We start from the raw sequence: 19,949 nt of genomic DNA on the forward strand, positions 1-19,949 counted from the left end.
TTTTATATATATATATATAATTTTTAAGAAGTTTTTATTGTGAATTGAGTGATAGTTTACATGGGGGAACATCACTTTTACACTCCTCATTTCATTGCAATGATTACAGTGTACTCCATGCACCGTCATTTAATTGTATTTGCTTCTATATCCCTAGTCCCTTTGTTTTTTTTTGTTGTTGTTGTTTTTGTTTTTTTGGCAGGGGGATGAATACAAAAACACTCAGGAATATATAATAATTTAAACAACCAAAGGGCACATTTCTGCAAGCCTTCCTCCTGGCCACCAACACACACAGCCTTTCTCCTTCCAAGAGTCTCAGTCTTCAGCTGCTCTATTTCGCCATGCTCTCATCTCTGTCTGGTGTTACTGTTTCTCTGGATACAGTCCCACATTCCACTCGTGCTCTTCTCCCTTGATGGTCCTAGAGTCCTCTGTATTCCCGGAATACTACCCTCTTTTTGTTAAAAAGCTTTACCTTTACAGTGTAACAGTCTCAATTAGTTATGATAACAGTTACTCACTATTGAATCATAAGAATCTTATCCCCATCTGTTGTCACTAGACCCATCTAGACAAGATGAATACTCTTCAGTGGAAATTCTGCCTTCCCCCACACCCTCTGAAACTAAACTCCCTCTTGAAAACTTGTAAGCCAGTCACTTCATGCCTTTGTAGGCCCCTCATTTTAGGTAACCTGTGTCTAAGTTAGAGTCCTGGTGTGGCACTGTGAGCTAATGCGTCAGGTTGCAAAGTCATTTGAACTGCAAGGTCAGTGGCTCAAGCTCACCAGCTGCTCCTTGGAAACCCTATACAGGTTTGCTATGGGTCGGAATGGACTCAACAGCATTTAACAAAAACAATGTCTAGGTTGTCTCTCCCTAACAACCCTGTATACCGAAGAGATAGGATTTATCATTGATGTGAAGACTCCTTAGGCTCTCAGATGGTGTTTTGACCTACTACATCCATAAATATAGGTCAAGTTCATTAAATTGTAGCAACTTACACTTGTTTCCTTTATTAAAAAAAAAAATCTTTGTTGGTTATGGATGGGAGTGACGACGGTAGAGCACAGTATAGGGAATCATAGTTCAGGTGTTGGGGAGGGCAATACACAAAGGGGAGGGCGATGGAAGAACAAGGTATATAGGGGAACACAGGCAGGTTTGCATGGGCTAAATGGGACAGAGTTAAATAGTGATATATACTTAACCTTGGAACAACAGGGCTCTGTGATACAGGGATCGAGGCATAGTCTGAATGGGTAAAAGAGGGGAAATAATGTTAAGATGCTTGACTGTCTTATGAATATTGGTTTCCCTTGATTACTGCTGTAAAATAGACAACTTGAGAGGGGTAGAAAGGAGTATTGTGAAGCATGATTATGGAAAGCTTGTAAGCCCGTCTTTATCCTATAATTGATTGAAATACCTAAAAGTGGTTCTAGAACTTGTCCAGTGATATAGGCTTCCCACAGAGCCTTTGTAGTCTATAGGACCTTAGGTAGACTCCTGAGCCCCATCCAGAACCTTCTGAGGAGGGACATTCACACTTGAAAGGACAAACAGAGCAGCCTGGAACAGCTAGAGGAACAGAAGATAATTCTTGAAGGAAAGGACCAGCAGGGAAAATCAAAAACAAAACCGACCATCTGATTGGCTACTACAAGAACAAGCAAGTTGTTTGCCAGGGAGCCATCAAGGCAAGCAATCAAGTTCCTTCAGGACAAACTCCTCTCTAAGAATGAAATTCAATGGGAACACACGAACAGATATGCAAGCTTGCTGGTGACCACATCGATCTACTGCTGAGCGGAAGAGGAGAAAGGTAGCAATGAAGAAATGGGCTGAGTTCAACCACAGTCTTTTGACTTCCATTGACCTGGAGAAGAGAGAGAGAGAAGAATAAGGGCTGGTTGGTCCAAGAATGAGGGCTGTGGTGAGACCTGGGGACATCTGAGCCCATGGACAAGAAGATAGCCACAGAGGGCTAGAGCTGAGAAAGCGTCCAGCTGATATGACGTGAGGGGAGACACACAAGAACACCTAATCTAGCTTCCATGGCTTAATGATCAGATCTCGACTAGAGGAAGATAGGATTATATAGTTTTGGGTTCATTTCAGCAGCAAGAAAATAATTCTGCTTTGAGTTGTTAGAAAACATTTTAATCCAGTGCAAATAGAATTGTAACATTGCCATTAAGTGTTATTCCATGACAGTCTTTCTAAAAATGTATATATCAGTTTCTTCACATTTTTGTCTGTATTGATTGATGCATTTTTTTTATGCCACATTGTTTTAAGTGTTCACAAGTTGAAAATGAGTTTACCCTTATAATCAGACAAGTTTAAATGTATTATAATGATTGGTGGGGGGAGGTTAGATTTTATAATAAAAGTCTTTGATGGCAATATAAAGTTATTTCTAGATTCACAACAAATTATCAATTGTTAGCATTCATTGAATATACATGGAAATTTTTATTTTAAAAAAATATTTAGGTGTTGAATGCCATATCAGTATGTTAAAAGGTTTGTCATCTTTCCTTAGGTTGCCAGCCGAGTGCAAAAGTATTTCATAAAGCTAACCAAAGCTGGCATTCCAGTCCCAGGAAGAACACCAAACTTATATATATACTCCAAAAAGGTAAAAAGAAAATAGATGAAAGTAAACCTTAGATCTTAGATGAAACTCATTAAGGTCAGAGTGGTATGTGAAATTGCACATTTTTATCTGACTATACTTCAGTTTATACTTGAAATTTTGTTTACTCCAGGCACTCTGTTATAGTAGCTGTAAATCCAGGGTAAGATTCCAGTAATGTTACTCAGTACAATTCAGTAAGCTTTAATGACAATCATTCATTATTTTTTTATTTTTTAAATGTTTTATTGTGAATTATGTGATAGTTTACATGGGAGAACATTAGTTTTACATTCATCATATCGTATAACGTTTCATTGCCATGGTTACAATCCCCTCCATGCCATCAACCAACCAAAGGGTATACCCTGCAAGCCCCCAGGTCGTCAGCACACAGCCCCTCTCCCTCTCTGGGTCTAAAGTCCCCAGCTGCTCCATCTTTCCATGTCATCGTCTCTACCTCCATCTCAGGCATCACTGCTTCTCTGGGTAGGGTCCTTCTCGCTGCACTTCTCCATTGATGGTCCCAGAGCCCTCCGCTCCTAGACTGAAAAGTTAATCACTCCCCTCCTTGCTACAAAATGTCTACCTTTGCATTTCCAACCCTCACAATCAGTCCTGATAACAATTATTCACTATTGTATTACAAGAGACCTATCCCTATTTCCTTTCATCAGCCCCGCCTAGACAGATTGGATACTACTCAGTGGAGAGTCTACCTTCCTCCATGCCCTCTGGATCTAGGTTTCCTCTTGCCTTAGTAGCCCCCCATTTTGGGTATCCAATGTCCAAATTGCCCATCCCTGTCTACTCTGTGTATGGAGGCGGGTGGGAATGATCTTTGCTATAAAGATTTGTTCCCTCTTTTGAACTACTGCATCCATAGGTATAGGTCAAGTTCATCTTTTTTTTTTCCTCTTCTTTTTCTAGTTGATCTCTGATCATCCAGTCATTGAAGCCAGGTCGAGTGGGTATTATCTGCAAGTGTGGTTGTTCTTGTACATATGCCCTCTCTTCTTATCAGCTGGACGCTTCACTGTCCACTCTAGCCCTCTGTGGCTATGTCACTGACTCTGGGCCCAAGAGTCCCCAGGTCTTGCCACACTGCTGGCCAACCAGGTCTCCACCCGGTTGTAGGGCTTAGCTTGCAGCTTCATTTCCTCACTTCCTCTTATCAGTGACAAACGTGGTCACCAACAGAGTGTGTATTCCCATTGAGTCTTAGTCTTGGAAGGGGGTTTGTTCTGAGGGGACCCCACCACTTGCCTTGATATCTCCTGGGCGAGCAACTTGCTTGTTCTTGTAGTAATCAGTCAGTCTGCCTATATTGTTTTGTATTTTTCCTTTTGGTCTTTCTTTCAAGAAGTATCTTCTGTTCTTCCAGTCGCTCCAGTCTGGTCTGCCCGTCCTGTCAAGAGGAAATTTCCCACCTCTGAAGATTCTGGATGCTGTTCAAGATTTCACCTATAGTCTTATGTAATGCAGAGGCTCCTCAGGAAGCCTTGTAGACCCATTTTAGGTATTCCAATAAGTTATAGGCAGAAGACGGACTTATAAGCTTTCTATGGTGATGTTTCTGGTTATTCCTTTCTCTCCCCCTCCAGTGTCTATTTTATAATGTAAGGCAAGGAAAGCCAAGATTCAATAGACAGCCAAGCATCTTAATGTTATTTCCCTCCTTTTCCTTATTCCAACCATGTCTGAATCCCTGTATCTGGGAGCCCTGTTGTTCCAAGGTTGTGCATACATCATTTATTTACCTTGTGTCCCCCTTAGCCCATTCAAACCTGCCTAATTGTTCTCCCATCCGCTTTGTTCTTCCATTCCCCTCTCCCTTCTTGTATATTTCCCCCTCCCCAGCACCCAAACTATCCTGTGTCTATTCCCTGTCTTGTGCTCCACCTTCCTGTCCCTCCCCTCACCCCACTCCCCACATCCCAGCAACCAGCAAAGAATTCTCCCACCGCCCTTTAGTATGGGTTCTCTTTCATAGTCTTTTACAGTAGTGGTCCTATGCAGTATTTCTCTTTTTGTGGATCGTTCATTATTTTAAGTATGGGTTAGTTTTTGTGAATGAATGCTGTTTGATAAGTTTTAGATTGACTTTATGGAGCTCTGGTAGCGTAGTGGTTATGAATCGGGCTGTGAACCGCAAGGTCAGCAGTTCAAAACTACCAGCTGTTCCGCGGGAAAAAGATGAGGCTTTCTGCTCCTGTAAAGATTTACAGCCTCGGAAACCCTGTACAGGGTCGCTATGAGTTGGAAGCGACTCCATGGCACATAACAACAACAACATATGTCAGACATTTTGTGATGTTAATTTTTAGGATGTTTGACTTTTTAAATAAATACCAAGTTTTGTGTTTTCAGATATGACACATTACATCATAGTATTATTTTTCAATTACAACAAAAAACTTGATAAAGCACATATTGGCCTTCTTTCATTTCTTGTTTGTTTTTATTTTGTTTTTTCAGCAGCGGGGGAGCTTTTTACTGTGAATTGAATGAAAGTTTACAGAGTAGATGACCAGTTTTACATTAATCAAATCATTCATTCCATCCCTGATTGTAATCCCATCCATATAACAACAGTTATCCCACTTACTCCCTATGATTCTTATTTTCATTCCACTTTCCTTCCCAACCCTTCTGAACTTTGTTCTTAGGTAAATGCTGTCCTTTGGATTTTGATTGGTTGACCATTCCATGGTGAGCATACTCAGTTCAGTTTCTGACCTGAAGTGTGGCTATGGGCCACAGTTTCAGGCCTCTCCGTTCTCTTTCTGACCAGTAAGCCCAGTCCTTTTTTACAACTTTGAGTGTTGGTCCACATTTTCTCCCACTTTATTATTTTTGTTAGGTGCCCTTGAGTCAGTTCCAACTTACAGCAACCCTATCCACAGCAGAGCAAAACTCTGCTCAATCCTTCAGTATCCTCACAATCAGTCCCACACTTGAACCCATTGATGTTGCCACCATGCCAGTCCATCTCAGTGGGGGGTCTCCCTCTTTTTTGCTGGCCCTCCACTTTACCAAGCATAATGTCCCACTCTAGGGACTGGTCCCTCCCGATAGCATGTCTTAAGTCACCTCATCCTGGCTTCTGAGGAGCATACTTCTTCCAGCACAGATTTATTTGTTATTCTGGCAGTCCTTGTACTTATCAGTGTTCTCCTTCAACGCTGTAACTCAAATGCATCAATTCTTCTACAGTCTTCTTTATTCAGTGTCCGACTTTCACATATATTGAAAATAACATGGCTTGGGTCAGGCTGATTAGTCCTCAAACTGATATCTTTGCTCTTGAACATTTTAGAGAGATCTTGTGCAGCAGATTTCCCTAATGCAATTGATTTCTTTACTCTTCCTTCCATGAGTATTGATGGTTAAACCCAGAAATATGAAATCTTTGAAAACTTCAATCTGTTCTCCATTTATCTTGATATTATTTATTGGTGTAGTGGTGAAGATTTTTCTTTTCTTTGCATTGAAGTGCAATCCATACTAAAGATTGTAGCCTTTGTTCTTCATCAGTAAGTCCTCTTTGCTTCCAGCGAGTAAGGTTGTTGTTATGTGCTGTTGAGTTGTTTCCAATCCATAGCGACCCTTTATAGGGTTTTCGAGGAGCAGCTGGTGAGCTTGAACCACAGACCTTGGAGTTCAGATGACTTTGCAGTTCAGTGCATTAACCCACAGTGCCACATCAAGGCTCCATCTGCATATTACAGGTTATTAATGAGTCTTCTTAAGGAATTCTGGTAGCGTAATGGTTATGAATTGGGCTGCTAACCTCAAGGTTAGCAGTTTGAAACTACCAGCCGTTCTGTGGTAGAAAGATGAGGCTTTCTGCTGCTGTAAAGATTTACGGCCTTTGAAACTCTGTGCAGGGTCATTATGAGTCGAACCGACTCCATGGTACTTAACAACAACAGTAAGTTTTCTTGGAATGCTGATGTCACATTCTTCTTCTTAGAATCCAGCTTCTCAGATTATTTACTCAGCATACGGATTGAATAGGTATGGTGGAAGAATACAACCTTCGTACACGCTTTTCCTAAATTTAAACCATTCAGTATCCCCTTGTTCTATTTGAATGATTGGCTCTTAGTCTATGTAATGGTTCTTCATGAGCACAATTAAGTGGCCTGGAGTGCCCATTCTTTGCACTATTATTCATAGCTTGTCATGATCCATGCAATTAAAAGCTTTTGCAGTCAGTAAAACACAGATGAACATTTTTTGGCATTCTCTGTTTTTAGCCAAGATCCATCTTACATCAACAGTAATATACTTAGTTCCATGTCCATTTCTGAATCTGGCTTGAATTTCTTGCAGTTCTCTGTCTATGTACTGTTGCAGCCATTTTTAAACTATTTTCTGAAAATTTTTACTTGCATGTGATTTTAATGATACTGTTCAATGATTTCTGCATTCTTTTGGATCACCGTTCTTTGAAATGTGCACAAGTATGGCTATCTTTCAATAGATTGGCTATGTAGCTGTCTTCCAAGTGAGTGAGTGCCTCCAGCACTACATTGGTTTGTTGAAAGATTTCAGTTTGTATTCTGTCAATTCCTTGTTTTTTGTCCATGTTTTCAGTGCAATTTGGGCTTTTTCCTTTAGTACCGTTGGTTCTTGATCATATGCTACCTCTTGAAATGGCTAAACATTGAACGTTTCTTTTTGGTACAGTGTTTCTGTATATATCTTTATTCTTCTTTTGATGTTTTCAGAATCATTCACTATATTCCCCATAGAATCTTTACTACAGCAAGTCCAGGTTTGAATTTTTTCTTCAGTTCTTTAAGCTTGGGAAATGCTAAGCGTGTTCTTCCCTTTTGGCTTTCTAACTCCAGGTCTTTGCACATCTCATTATAATCCTTTAATTTGTCTTCTCAAGCTGCCCTTTGAAATTTTCTGTTCAACTCTTTTGCTTCCTCATTTCCTTCATTTATTTAGCAAGTTTCATAGTCTCTTCTGACATACATTTTGGTCTTTTCTCTCCTGTCTTTTTAGGTTTCATGTTCTGATTATTAATGGTTGTTTGCAGCTGTTTCTTTTCATTTTGAGTTGGTCCCCCTTAGCAAATGAAGGTCCTGAAACCTCTAGCCCATTCATACCATCATGGTCAACTCTACTCTGAGGAGATAACTCTTCACCAGTCATTTTCTGAGTAACTTCCAACCTGAGGGGCTCATCTCAGGCACTAGATCTAATAATATTCTAGTGCTGTTCATAAGTTTGTTATATTCCAATACTATATTTGTCAATTTTCCATTGCTATTCATAAGTTTGCAGTTGCTAAACATCAACATGTAGTTTGCATCTCCTTCTTCCTAGTCTGTCTTAATCTGGAAAGTCATGTGAAGCCTTTCCACCATGGGTGACCCTGTTGCTATTTAAAATATCAGTGACATAGCTTCCAGCATCAAAATAACACACATGCCACAGTAGTACAACAAACTGGCAAAGGAGTGCTGGCCCTCTATCTAGGACCTTCTAATGTAATCCATTACAGAGCAGTTGGTAGGGATTATCGGGGCTCTCTTTAGTTCCTCTCTTTTCAGAGTTATGGAGGCTGATGTTCATGTTTTCCATTAGTCTATTGGGCTAATTGATTTCAAGTGTCTGTACTTTTCATCACTCTTCTTTCATCAACACTTACGTATGTAGTTATTGTTTAGTGCCTGTCTTGTAGAGACCCTGTATAGGGTTTCTGAGGAGTGACTTGTTGGTTTAAACTGCCAACCTTATTGTTCACAGTCCAGTGCTCATCCTATAGTTCCATACCAGGACTCATGGAGAGACCAATAGATGTACCTTAGATGGTTGGTTTTTTAATATTGAGTTGCTGTTACCATAGTAGGATGTAGAACATTATCTTTGTGGACTATGTTATGCCAGTTGACCATGGGGTCCCCTGAGACTATGGTCATGTGCCTCCAGGCCCAGCAATTCATTGTTTCATGGCCTTTAGTAATGTCTAAGAAGTGTTCTTAACATTGATATTCTTTTTTATTGAAGCAATTTTATATAATTTACATGAACAATGATGTCATTATAACTCCATGTTTTATAAGTTTATTTTTACTAGACTTTGGAAGTTTGAATTTGGCTATTTAAAAAATATATTTTTTGAATTATTTTTTCAATATAATATTATCTGTACTAGATATGTAGTTTTCATCCTATAACTGAAATGTTGTGACCCCAATAACCTACGTTCAGCTCTAATTTTCATGATTATTTTCTAAACTAACTTCATAGGTATGTTATGTACCTTATATTTTCCCAACTAAGATGGGAATGATAATAACAAATGGAATACTTAGAGAAATCTAGATGTGTTCACGTTAGATTTTTGAAACAGGTAAAATGGCAACTATGCTATCAGTCAAGAGAAACAGCCTGCACAGTGGGTGAGAGTGAGGGATTTGGCAACACACAGACCTACTCTGTAGCCCTGCTTCTACCACTTCTAGCTGCAGTACCTTCCTATGCCTCAGTCTCCTTCCATTTTTTTTTTTTTTTTAATGTTTTATTGTGATTTATGTGATAGTTTACATGGGAGAACATTAGTTTTACATTCATCTTGTCATATATCGTTTCATTGCCATGGTTACAGTCCCCTCCATGCATCATCAACCAACCAAAGAGTATATCCTATAAGCTTGTCTCTCCGCCCCCTTTGCTCCCCCAAACCCCCCTCGGGTCATTAGCACACAGCCCCTCTCCCGCTCTGGGTCTAAAGTCCTCAGCTGCTCCATCTCTCCACATCATCATCTTTGCCTCTATCTTAGGCATCACTGCTTCTCTGGGTAGGGTCCTACTTTCCGCTCTTCTCCCTTGATGGTCCTAGGGACCTCCACTCCTAGACTGCAAAGTTACTCACTATCCTCCTTGCTATAAAACGTCTACCTTACATTTACAACCCTCACAATCAGTCCTGATAACAATTATTCACTATTTTATCACAAGAGACCCATCCGCATTTCCTTTCATCAGCCCTGCCTAGACAGTTGGATACTACTCAGTGGAGAGTCTACCTTCCTCCACGCCCTCTGGATCTTGGTTTCCTCTTGAAAGCTTGTAAGCCAGTCACTTCTTGCCTTTGTAGAGTCCTTCCATCTTTAAAATAGAACTGATAGTACTTTTAAGGGATGTTGTGGGAATTGTGTGACATTGACATAGACTCAACAGTCACTCAGTGTTAGAGAGTTTTAGACGTCATATGTTGTGGAAGTTTTCCTTTTACTACATAGCTTTATGTCTAGCTTAGTCCACTTCATCATCACTGATCTTTAAAATGACTCTTAAGTGGTATTAAATTCAGCCATCATTTGAATGCATGATGAATGTTGGGCATACAGATATAGTGAGATAATGAACACATAGATTATTGTACTATTGTTGTTAAGTGCCATCGAGTCGGTTCTGACTCATTGTGATCCAGTGTAGGGTTTCCAGGCTATAAATCTTTGCAAAGAGTAGAAAGCCTCATCTTTCTCCTGCGAAACAGCTCGTGGGCGGTTCACTTTGTTGTTTAAAGTCCAGTGTTTATTCTGTAGCACTGTATTGATGGGGTATTCACTTACATCTCTGTTTTTTTAAGGTTATATGTGCATTAAAAACCCAGACCACTTAGAAAAAGCAACGTCGTTTGAGTATGCTAAAGGATAGAAGTGAAATTTTTCTGATAGACTGTCTGGCAATACTATTTAGGTAAAGTTTTAAATTCTTTTAATGGTTGTTCAGTATCCCAATTAAAGCTTCTATTTTTCTCTTTTAGTCTTCAACAAGCAGACGACAGCATCCTCTTAATAAGCATCTATTTAAACCTTCTACTTTTATGACATCTCATGAACCTCCGGTATATATGGATGAAGATGATGACCGATCCTGTTTTCATAGCCACATGAACACTGCTATTGAGGAGGCATCAGTAAGTTATTATACAGACCAGGGTACAGTGGGAGAGCATCTGGATTTTATAATTGTACCTGGTTTTCAGAAAACTATCAAGTCAGATTTTGTTTTTAGTCATATTTAAGAAATCTTTAAATGAAGATTATTTTGAAGCAAATCCCAGATATAGCATTTCGTGTTAAAATATTTTAGTATGTATCTTTTTTTTTGTATGAATCTTTAATAACCACATCATTATCATGTCTATAAAAAGGCAATTGTTTTTATAATATATATTTCCAATCATCTTTTGATTATTTTTCCTTTGTTTGGATGAAGATACAAATAAAGTCCATAAATTGCAATGACCTACCTTTCTCCCTCTCTCTGTCTCATTTCTTTTTGTCTATTTAAAATTATGTTGAAGAACTGCTCAGTTGTCCTATAGAACTTATCACAGGGTGGATGTTATTGATTATTTCTCTTTTAGTGTCACTTAGCCTGTTTCTGTGTTTCCTAAATTTCCTGTGACTTAGGCCTGTTTGCTTTGTACTTCTGACAGTCTGGTTATCTTGTTGCTGTTTTGTTTTACATGGCAGTATCATTGCTTGTATTCATTAATTCAACAGGTGTTACAACATAGTCATATTCTTATTGTTGTTTGATAAAATATTCTATAAAGAGAAGTCCCATTTTCAACTATTTGATTATCCTGAGTACATAAATAAAAGAGTAGATGAATTCTTGATTTTTCAGATAATGAGTTCATTCTCTTAAGTCCTCCAGAAATGACCAATGAGGTTGTTTAGTTTTGTTTTGTATTGTATGAATTGTTGGACATGAATATATTTAATGTGTTTCAAACCTTTGGTGTTACTGTCTTTGTTGGTACAAAAATTGGCCCATCTTTGGCCAGTTTAATCCTCCTCAAGAGTGTAAATGGGATATCTGAATTTAAGACAGTGAAGTGAAAATATAATTCTAATTGAAGTCCATTGCAGTGAGGGACAGAGAACAAATGGAGGTGACTATGTCACTGCAGTAGAAAAAGTCTAGGAATGGAAGCGAGAGGCAGGTGATGGAGCATGCATAAAGATGTTGAAATTACCCAAGATTACGAACAATATTGTCAGCAGTTTTCAATAGGCAAATCTTGAATATTAGCCCTTTGATTTTAAAGCTAGTAGACAGATTTTGGTGAGCGTGGTGGCTCCATATGATCAGCACTGGACTGTTAGCCACGAGCTCAGCGGTTCGAGCCCACCAGCCACTCTGTGAAAGAAAGATGAGGCTTTTTGCTCCCACAAAGATGTATAGTCTCATAAATCCTATACAGGGTCACTCTTAGTTGGAACCGTCTCCTCAGCACTTACCAACAACCACTCCCACATTTTATTCGTCTTTTGATTGGATGCTTCATTTCCACCTTTTAGCTATTGTGAAAAGTGCTTCAGTGAAAATTGGTGTGTAGTTTTCTTTTTGTTTCAACCTTTGCTTCTTCTGGGTATACATTTAGGATTGGAATTACTGTATCAGATGGTAGTTTTATGGCCAACTTTTTGAGGAAGTGCCTAACTGTTCCACGGTGACTGTACCATTTTATATTTGCACCAACAATGGATAAAGGCTCTTATTTCTCCACAACCTCAGCAAGACTATTTAGTTTTTTAAAATATTTTATTTTGTGGTTGAGAATATATACAATACATACAACAAAGCACAACCAATTCTGTAGTTTCTAGATGTACCTTTTTTTGTGACATTGCTTACATTCTCTGAACTGTGAGACCATTCTCACCTTCCTTTTCTGAGTTATCTCTCTTATTAACGTAAGCTCATTTCCCCATAATCTTTGAAGTTGTTATTGTCGATTTGATTTCATATAGATTGTTCTTAAAACAGCATAATGCTCAAGACATTTTATAGAAGTTTTTAATATTTATGATGCCTAACTTTTCTATTTTAACTTCTGTTTGTGATTTTGTTGTCATATCTGATAATCCATGGTTAAAAATATGCCCCACAGTCATGGCTCTTGATTTTCCTCAAAAGAATTTTATGGTTAATTTTCATATTTGGGTCCTTAATTCACTTTGACTTGGGTTTTGTGAATGGCGTGTGTGGACTTAGAGCCTGATTAATTCGTCTACACGTAGGTAGACATTTTCCCCACCACCATTTATTGAAGAGATTTTTTTCTTCCTCATTTAACTCCATTTAATGTTGAAAATTAGTTGCCCATAGGTTTATAAAATTTATTTCTGGGCTCAATTCTATTTCATTGGTCTATTATGTATCAGACTGCTTTAAATATTGGGAATTTATAGTAGTATGTTTTGAAATTAGGACGTATAAGATCACTTTATTCATCTTTATGATTGCTTTAACTGTTTGGTGTCCCTTGCCCTACCTTATATATTTGAGGATTGGCTTTTCTAATTCGGTAGAAACCTTTTGGAATTTAATGAAGGCAAGTCAGATATTTCTGATGAAAATTTAGCATCTAAATTGAGATAATGCTCCAAGTATAGTGTCAGAATTTCTTGCACTTTTTTGTTGTTGTTAAGTGGCTCTGATTCATAGTTACTCTGAACAACAGAAATAAGTATTGCGCCGTCCTGCTCCTTCCTCACAATTGCTACATTTGAACCCATTGCTGCTGTCACTATGCCAGAGTATACCTCATTGAGGAGCTTCCTCTTTTTCACTGACCCTCCACTTTACCAAGCATGATGTCCTTTCTGGAAACTGGTCCCTCCTGATAAACATGTCCAAAATATGAGAGATGGAAGCCTGACCACCCTGGCTTCTAAGGAGCATTCTGGCTATACTTTTACTAACACAGATTTGTTAGTTCTGTTGGAAGTTCATTTTAATAATCTAACAGAATTTTTTTGTTTTCTTCTTTTCAAAAGGATGAAGAAAGTATTCCTATTATGTATAGGAACTTACCCGAATATAAAGAACTATTACAGTTTAAAAAGTTAAAGAAACAGAAACTTCAACAAATGCAAGCTGAAAGTGGATTTGTGCAGCATGTGGGCTTTAAGGTAAATTTTATTTCCTTTTGTTACTCATTTATTTTTAAAACCACCTTAAAAGGTGGTTTCCAGAATTTTAAATTCCAAAAGTAAGATTAGCTATTGTCATGCTCATTTGTTAAGAGGTAGTGTGCCACAGTTTCTGATACCAAAAGGTTTATGATTCAGTGGAGAGATGACAAATATATTGACTATATATGTGGAAAGACATGATGGAAAAGCTCTATATCATCAGTCAAAACAAGGCCAGGGGCAGACTGTGGAACAGACCATCAATTAGTCATGTGCAAATTCAAACTGAAGCTGAAGAAAATGAAAACAAGTCCATGAGAGCCAAAATATGACCTTGAATATATCCCACCTGAATTTAGAGATCATCTGAAGAGCAGATTTGATACATTAAACACTAAAGACCGAAGACCAGAAGAGTTGTGGGATGACATCAAGAACATCATACACGAAGAAAGCAAAAAGTCACTTAAGAAGACAAGAAAGAAGGAAAAGATCAAAATGGATGTTAGAAGAGACACTGAAACTTCAATGTAGAGATGCTAAAGCAAATGGAAGAAATGAGGAGGTCCAAGAGCTGAACAGAAAATTTCAAAGTTCAGCATGAGAACACAAAGTCAAATATTACAATGAAATGTGCAAAGATCTAGAGTCTGAAAACCAAAAAGGAAGAACACGCTTAGCATTTCTGAAGCTGGGGAAACTAAAGAAAAAATTCAAGCCTCGGCTTTCTTTATTAAAGGACTCTTTGCAAATTATTGAATGGTGCAGACAGCATCAAAAGAAGATGGAAGGAATATACAGAGTCACTGTATCAAAAGGATTGAAGTTGATGTTCAACCATTTTAAGAGGTAGCATATGATCGAGAGCTACTGTAGGAAGAAGTCCAAGGTGCATTGAAGGAATTGGCCAGTGGAATAAAAATTGAAATCTTTCAAGAAAGTGAAGCAGCACAGGAGGCACTCACTCATCTCTGCCAAGAAATTAGGAGGAAAACTATCTGGCCAACTGATTGGAAGAGATCCATATTTGGGCCCATTCCAAAGAGAGGAGACCCAAAGGAATGAGGAAATTGTCAGACAATATCTTTGATATCCCAGGCGAGTAAAGTTTTACTAAAGGTAATACAGAAATGGCTGCAAGCATACATTGACAGAGAACTTCCAGAGGTTGAAGCCGGATTCAGAAGAGGCCGTGGAATGAGGGATGTCATTGTTGATGTTTATGGATCTTGGCTGAAAGCAGAGAATACCAGAAGGATGTTTACCTGTGTTTTATTGACTACACAAAGGCTTTCCATTGTGTGGATTGGATCATGACAAGTTATGGACAACATTGCGAAGTATGAGTATTCCGGAACACTTAATTGTGCTCATGAGGAATCTGTACATGGACCAAGAGGCAGTTGTTTGAACAGAGCATGGGAATACTGAATAGTTTAAAATTAAGATTAAAAGAGTACAGGGGTGTATTCTTTCACCATACTTATTCAGCCTGTATTCTGAGCAAATAATCCGAAATGCTCAGTTCTGTGAAGAAAAACGTGGCATCAGGATTGGAGGAGGAAGTCTCATTAATAACCCGTGATATGCAGATGATAAAGCCCTGCTTGCTGAAAGTGAAGAGGACTTAAAATACTTACTGATGCAGATCAAAGAGCACAGCCTTCGGTATGGATTGCATCTCAGTGTAAAGAAAACAAAAAAAAACTCATAGCTGGAGCAATAAACAACATTCTTATCAATGGAGAAAAGATTGAAGTTGTCAAGGACTTCATTCTTCTTGGATCAACTATCAACATTCAGGGAAGCAGTAGTCAAGATATCAAACGATGTATTATTACATTAGGCAAATCTGCTGCACGAGACCTTTTTAAAATGTTGAAGAGCAAAGATGTCAGCTTGAGGACTAAGGTGCGCCTGACCCAAGCCATGGTATTTTCACTAGCCTCATATGCATGCAAAAGCTGGACATTGAATATGGAAGACAGTAGAAGAATTGATGCTTTTGAGTTATTGTGTTGGAGGAGAATATTCAAAGTGCCATGGGCTGCCAAAAGATCTGTGTTGGAAGAAGTGCAGCTGGAGTGTTCCTTGGAGGTCAGGATGGCCAAACTTCGTCTTTCATACTTAAGACATATTGTCAGGAGGGACCAGTTGCTGGAGAAGGATATTATGTTTGGTAAGGTGGAGGGTCAGAGAAAAAGAGGAAACCCCCCCCAGCGAGATGGTTGGCCAAGTTCCAGCATCAATGGGCTCAAGCGTGGCAACAATAGTGAGGTTGGCCCGGTCCTGGGTAGTGTTTCATTCTGTTGTGCATAGGGTCACTATGAGTCAGTACCGATCAATGGCACCTAACTAGCATCAATAACAACAACAACATTGTTGTTAGTTGGAGTCGTGGGTGGTGCTGCAGGATTACGCACTGGACCGCAAGATCAGTCTGAATTGTAAGGTTGGCAGTTCAAATCCACCAACTGCAATTCGGAAACCCTTTACAGGGTCTCTGTGGGGCACAACTGACTCAGTGGCAGTTAACAGCAACAATATTGTTGTCAGTTACAGCTGAATTGATTTGAATCATGATGATCTCATGTGGGCAGAGTGGAACAGCTTACTCCTATGCGTTTTCAAGGCTCTGACTCTTCGGGAACAGATTGTCAGGCTTGTTGTCTGGTGTACCTTGAGTGGATTTTAACTGTCAATATTTCAGCTAGTCGTCGAGTGCTTAGGTGTTTGGTCCACTGGAGACTCAGAATTTAAAATTTAAAATATGGAACGAGAATTTTCCATCTAGCTGTTTCTCTTGTTATTATAGTTATTTGTGTGTCATAAATGTTTACTTTTGTGTTATTTTCCTCACCTTTCAGATTCAATTTTATTTCAGCTGGGTTTTTTTGTTTTGAGTAACTAAGAAAAACACATCCATTCACAGTCCCCATTTTATGAGATACTCTTTGTTATTTTCTAGACACTTTGCTAAAGTGCTAGGATTCTACAGTAAACAAGATGGATTTCGCCCTGTTATGCTATCTTGTTTCTCTTGAGGAATTTAGAGAAGTAAACAAGTAAAATAGTTCCGTACAACCATAGTTAGAGACCGTTTTGGTAATGCAGACAATGATGAGGGTGTCCTGAATTTGAGTAGTAGCCTTGGAAATGGAATGAGGTAGACCCGGTTGAAAAAATTGTAGACATTATAATTGGCTGTACTATGTGGGATTGGAGAAAATAACAATGAAACTGAACTGTAGATTAGGTGGTAGTGGTAAATTTAAAGATACTGATATGTGCTGTGACTGATAAACTAAATTGTAAACAGAGTTATTATACCTCCGATCCTCTGGAGTAGCCGTTATATTAAATGATTATCCTTCTTGGTCTTTCAATGACCCTACTTCTCCATCAGAGATTTTCTTAGCTGGTAGCTTTGGTCTTTCAAGGGGAAACTCACTCCACTTCTCATAATTTGCTGCAAGCCCAAGCACTACTTGTTTGCCTGAATGAGATTTACTTTGGTTTTCCACACTGCACAGAACACACTGAGGGCTACCATTTTGAGCAAAATCTGGCTCTGCCATTTATCATGATGGGCATTGGCTATTAGGAGCCTTCAGTCTTTGGAAAGCAATTCAGAAATATACAAAGTTCAGAGAGGTTGTTGTGATTGACAGTGTTTGTTAGCTCGGAGTGGATATTTAAAAATATTTTTTAAGGCAGTGATCCTTAAACAGAGCACCTGTACACTGATATTTCATTAAGGGCTATTAATAATAAAAAATACCCAAGTTTACAGATGATTTACTTAAATTAAAAGAAATAAATAAAGCACATTTAAGGTTATCCCTTTAAATATTCCTTTCAATCATCTGTATCTCAGTGTGCATTTTTGTGTGGTGAACTTATAACTAATTTGCTAGAAATGGTATGTAATTTATAAGTCTTAGTGGTTAGGAATTGGGCTACTAACCTCAAGGTCGGCAGTTCAAAATTACCAGCCGTTCCACGGGAGAAAGATGAGGCTTTCTGCCTCTGTAAAGATGTATAGCCACAGAAACCTTGTACAGGGTCTCTATGAGTCCCAATTGATTCCACGGCACGTAACCACCACCACCATACCACTGTTTAGTTTCTAGGAGAGAAGGATGTCATGTGAACATCATGTGTTTCCCAGTAGAACAACAACAAAAAGTTATGAAACAATATGGCTTAATAATTTTTCTCTCTGAATTTGTTATAGTGTGATAACTGTGGCATAGAACCTATCCAGGGTGTTCGGTGGCATTGTCAGGATTGTCCTCCAGAAATGTCTTTGGATTTTTGTGATGCTTGTTCAGACTGGTAAGTGTTTTCTTTTATGGTAGGTTTTACATCTTGACAAATAAAGAGCTTCTCATGAATTTGCTTTCCAAATTTCTTAGAAAATAACTGTATTTAATAGATGAAACTTTGTTGTTTTGGGCAACAAAGATTAAATAATTTTAAATCATACCACATTTGAAATAATTTTACATTAGACATTGTAATAGATTAATGGTTACAGCTATGAGGAAATTTTCTAATACATAGACTAAAATACTTCTAATGACATTTAATAATTTGTGAATGTTTTGTTTATTGTTTTGCAGCCTACATGAAACAGATATTCACAAGGAAGATCACCAATTAGAACCTATTTATAGGTCAGAGACATTCTTAGACAGAGACTACTGTGTGTCCCAGGGCACCAGTTATAATTACCTTGACCCAAACTACTTTCCAGCGAACAGATGACATGGAGGAGCCCACTGTTTAGTAGTCCTCTTCAATACATAGCAATGGTATCATTGTTCATTATGTACACAGTATGGAAAGATTCTCTGCTTTCCCTGAAATGACACTCACAGTATGACAGCTTCCTGAGTGTTCTCGTCAAGTACAGCTCTGTACCGTTGCGGCTCTAAAACACTGTTCAACAGCTGAACATTCCTGGTGAGCAAAGGGTTTCCCTGGGGAAATTTTCACCATTCCCTTAAAGCCTTTTTAAGTGGTGCTCTTAAATGGATGAGATGGAAATGAGAGCACATATTAAAGAGAGTAAAATTCCAAAGGTTTCAAAGAACTTGGTCATAAATATGATAATGAGAAGATAAAGTATTTATATAAAAAACAGTTTAGTAGCTTTCAGTTTTGTTGTGAAATAGTTTTCAGCACAGAAACTGACTTATTTAGACAAAGTTTTAACCGATGATGGTGTTTGCTTCTAGGATGTACACTTAAAAGAACTCACTGTCCCATTGGTGGCCACTATGACCTTTAGTAAATCGGGGCTGCTTAACCATATTGATATCTAATTTCTTTTTAACCACAATGAACTGTCTTTATTACCAACAGCGAAGCACTACAGGAGGCAACTGTGGCAATACCTCCTTAACCAGCTCATGGTGTGTGAATGTTCTAAAATTGTCACTCAGATATATTTTTAAAATGTAATGTTATATAAGATGATCATGTGATGTGTACAAACTGTGGTGAAAAGTGCCAGTGGTAGTAACTGTGTAAAGTCTCTAATTCACAACATTAATTCCTTTAAAATACACAGCCTTCTGCCTCTGTATTTAGAGTTGTTGGTGCAACTCATCAAAGAAAGCTGCCTAATATAAAAATCATATATATGGTAATAATTTCCCCTCTTTTGTAGTCTGCACAAGATCCATAAAAGATTGTATTTTTATTACTATTTAAACAAGTGATTAAATTTAGTCTGTGCAGTGAGCAAGAGTTCACATGCATTCTTTTATACTGCTGGATTTTGTTGTGCATCATTTAAAACATTTTGTATGTTTCTTCTTATCTGTGTATACAATATGTTCTTGAATAATGTTCATTTGTCAGAACTGTGAGAAATAAACTATGTGGAATATTGTCTGTTTATATTATAGAATGCCTGCTGTGACTTTCTTTTGCTTAGATTTGGGATTTTTTTGACCAGTGTTAAAACCAGAACTTGGGTTGTCTTTGGCTTTACGTCACACATCTGTCTTTTATAAAGGACAAGAAATATACTTTCTGTGGAACAGGTGGCAATGTTTTCTGAACAGTAAACATTGAAATGGTAAATTTTTAGAGTTCTCTTTTTTTTTTTTTTTTAAATGTTTTTATTTTGCATTAAGTGAAAGTTTACAGGGCACATCATCAGCTTCACATTCAACCATTCATATAGCTTGTTTCATTACATTGATTATTATCCCTGCTATATATCATCAGTTTACAGTGTTTCTCTCTATCCTCTTTAGCTTTTTTTTTTTTTGGATGGGGGGGGGACTTGGCTTATTGGAATTTACAGTCTCGGCTTTTAGGGGAGGT

The 19,949-nt window shown here is 38.2% G+C and overlaps 1 protein-coding gene across 1 annotated transcript in view; it reads left to right on the forward strand.

Annotated features, from left to right (window-relative positions):
* Window positions 1-18,377, forward strand: part of ZZZ3 (zinc finger, ZZ-type containing 3) — a 56,588-nt gene extending 38,211 nt beyond the window's left edge. Inside the window, exons 6-10 of the mRNA XM_006831084.1 lie at window positions 2,554-2,649; window positions 10,439-10,591; window positions 13,470-13,604; window positions 17,845-17,945; window positions 18,233-18,377. Coding sequence (XP_006831147.1) covers window positions 2,554-2,649; window positions 10,439-10,591; window positions 13,470-13,604; window positions 17,845-17,945; window positions 18,233-18,377 — 630 coding nt within the window. The remainder of the gene's footprint in view (window positions 1-2,553; window positions 2,650-10,438; window positions 10,592-13,469; window positions 13,605-17,844; window positions 17,946-18,232) is intronic.
* Window positions 18,378-19,949: the final 1,572 nt, after the last annotated feature.

This window comes from Chrysochloris asiatica, unplaced genomic scaffold, assembly GCF_000296735.1.
Source record: "Chrysochloris asiatica unplaced genomic scaffold, ChrAsi1.0 scaffold00002, whole genome shotgun sequence".
NCBI classification, from domain to species: Eukaryota; Metazoa; Chordata; class Mammalia; order Afrosoricida; family Chrysochloridae; genus Chrysochloris; species Chrysochloris asiatica.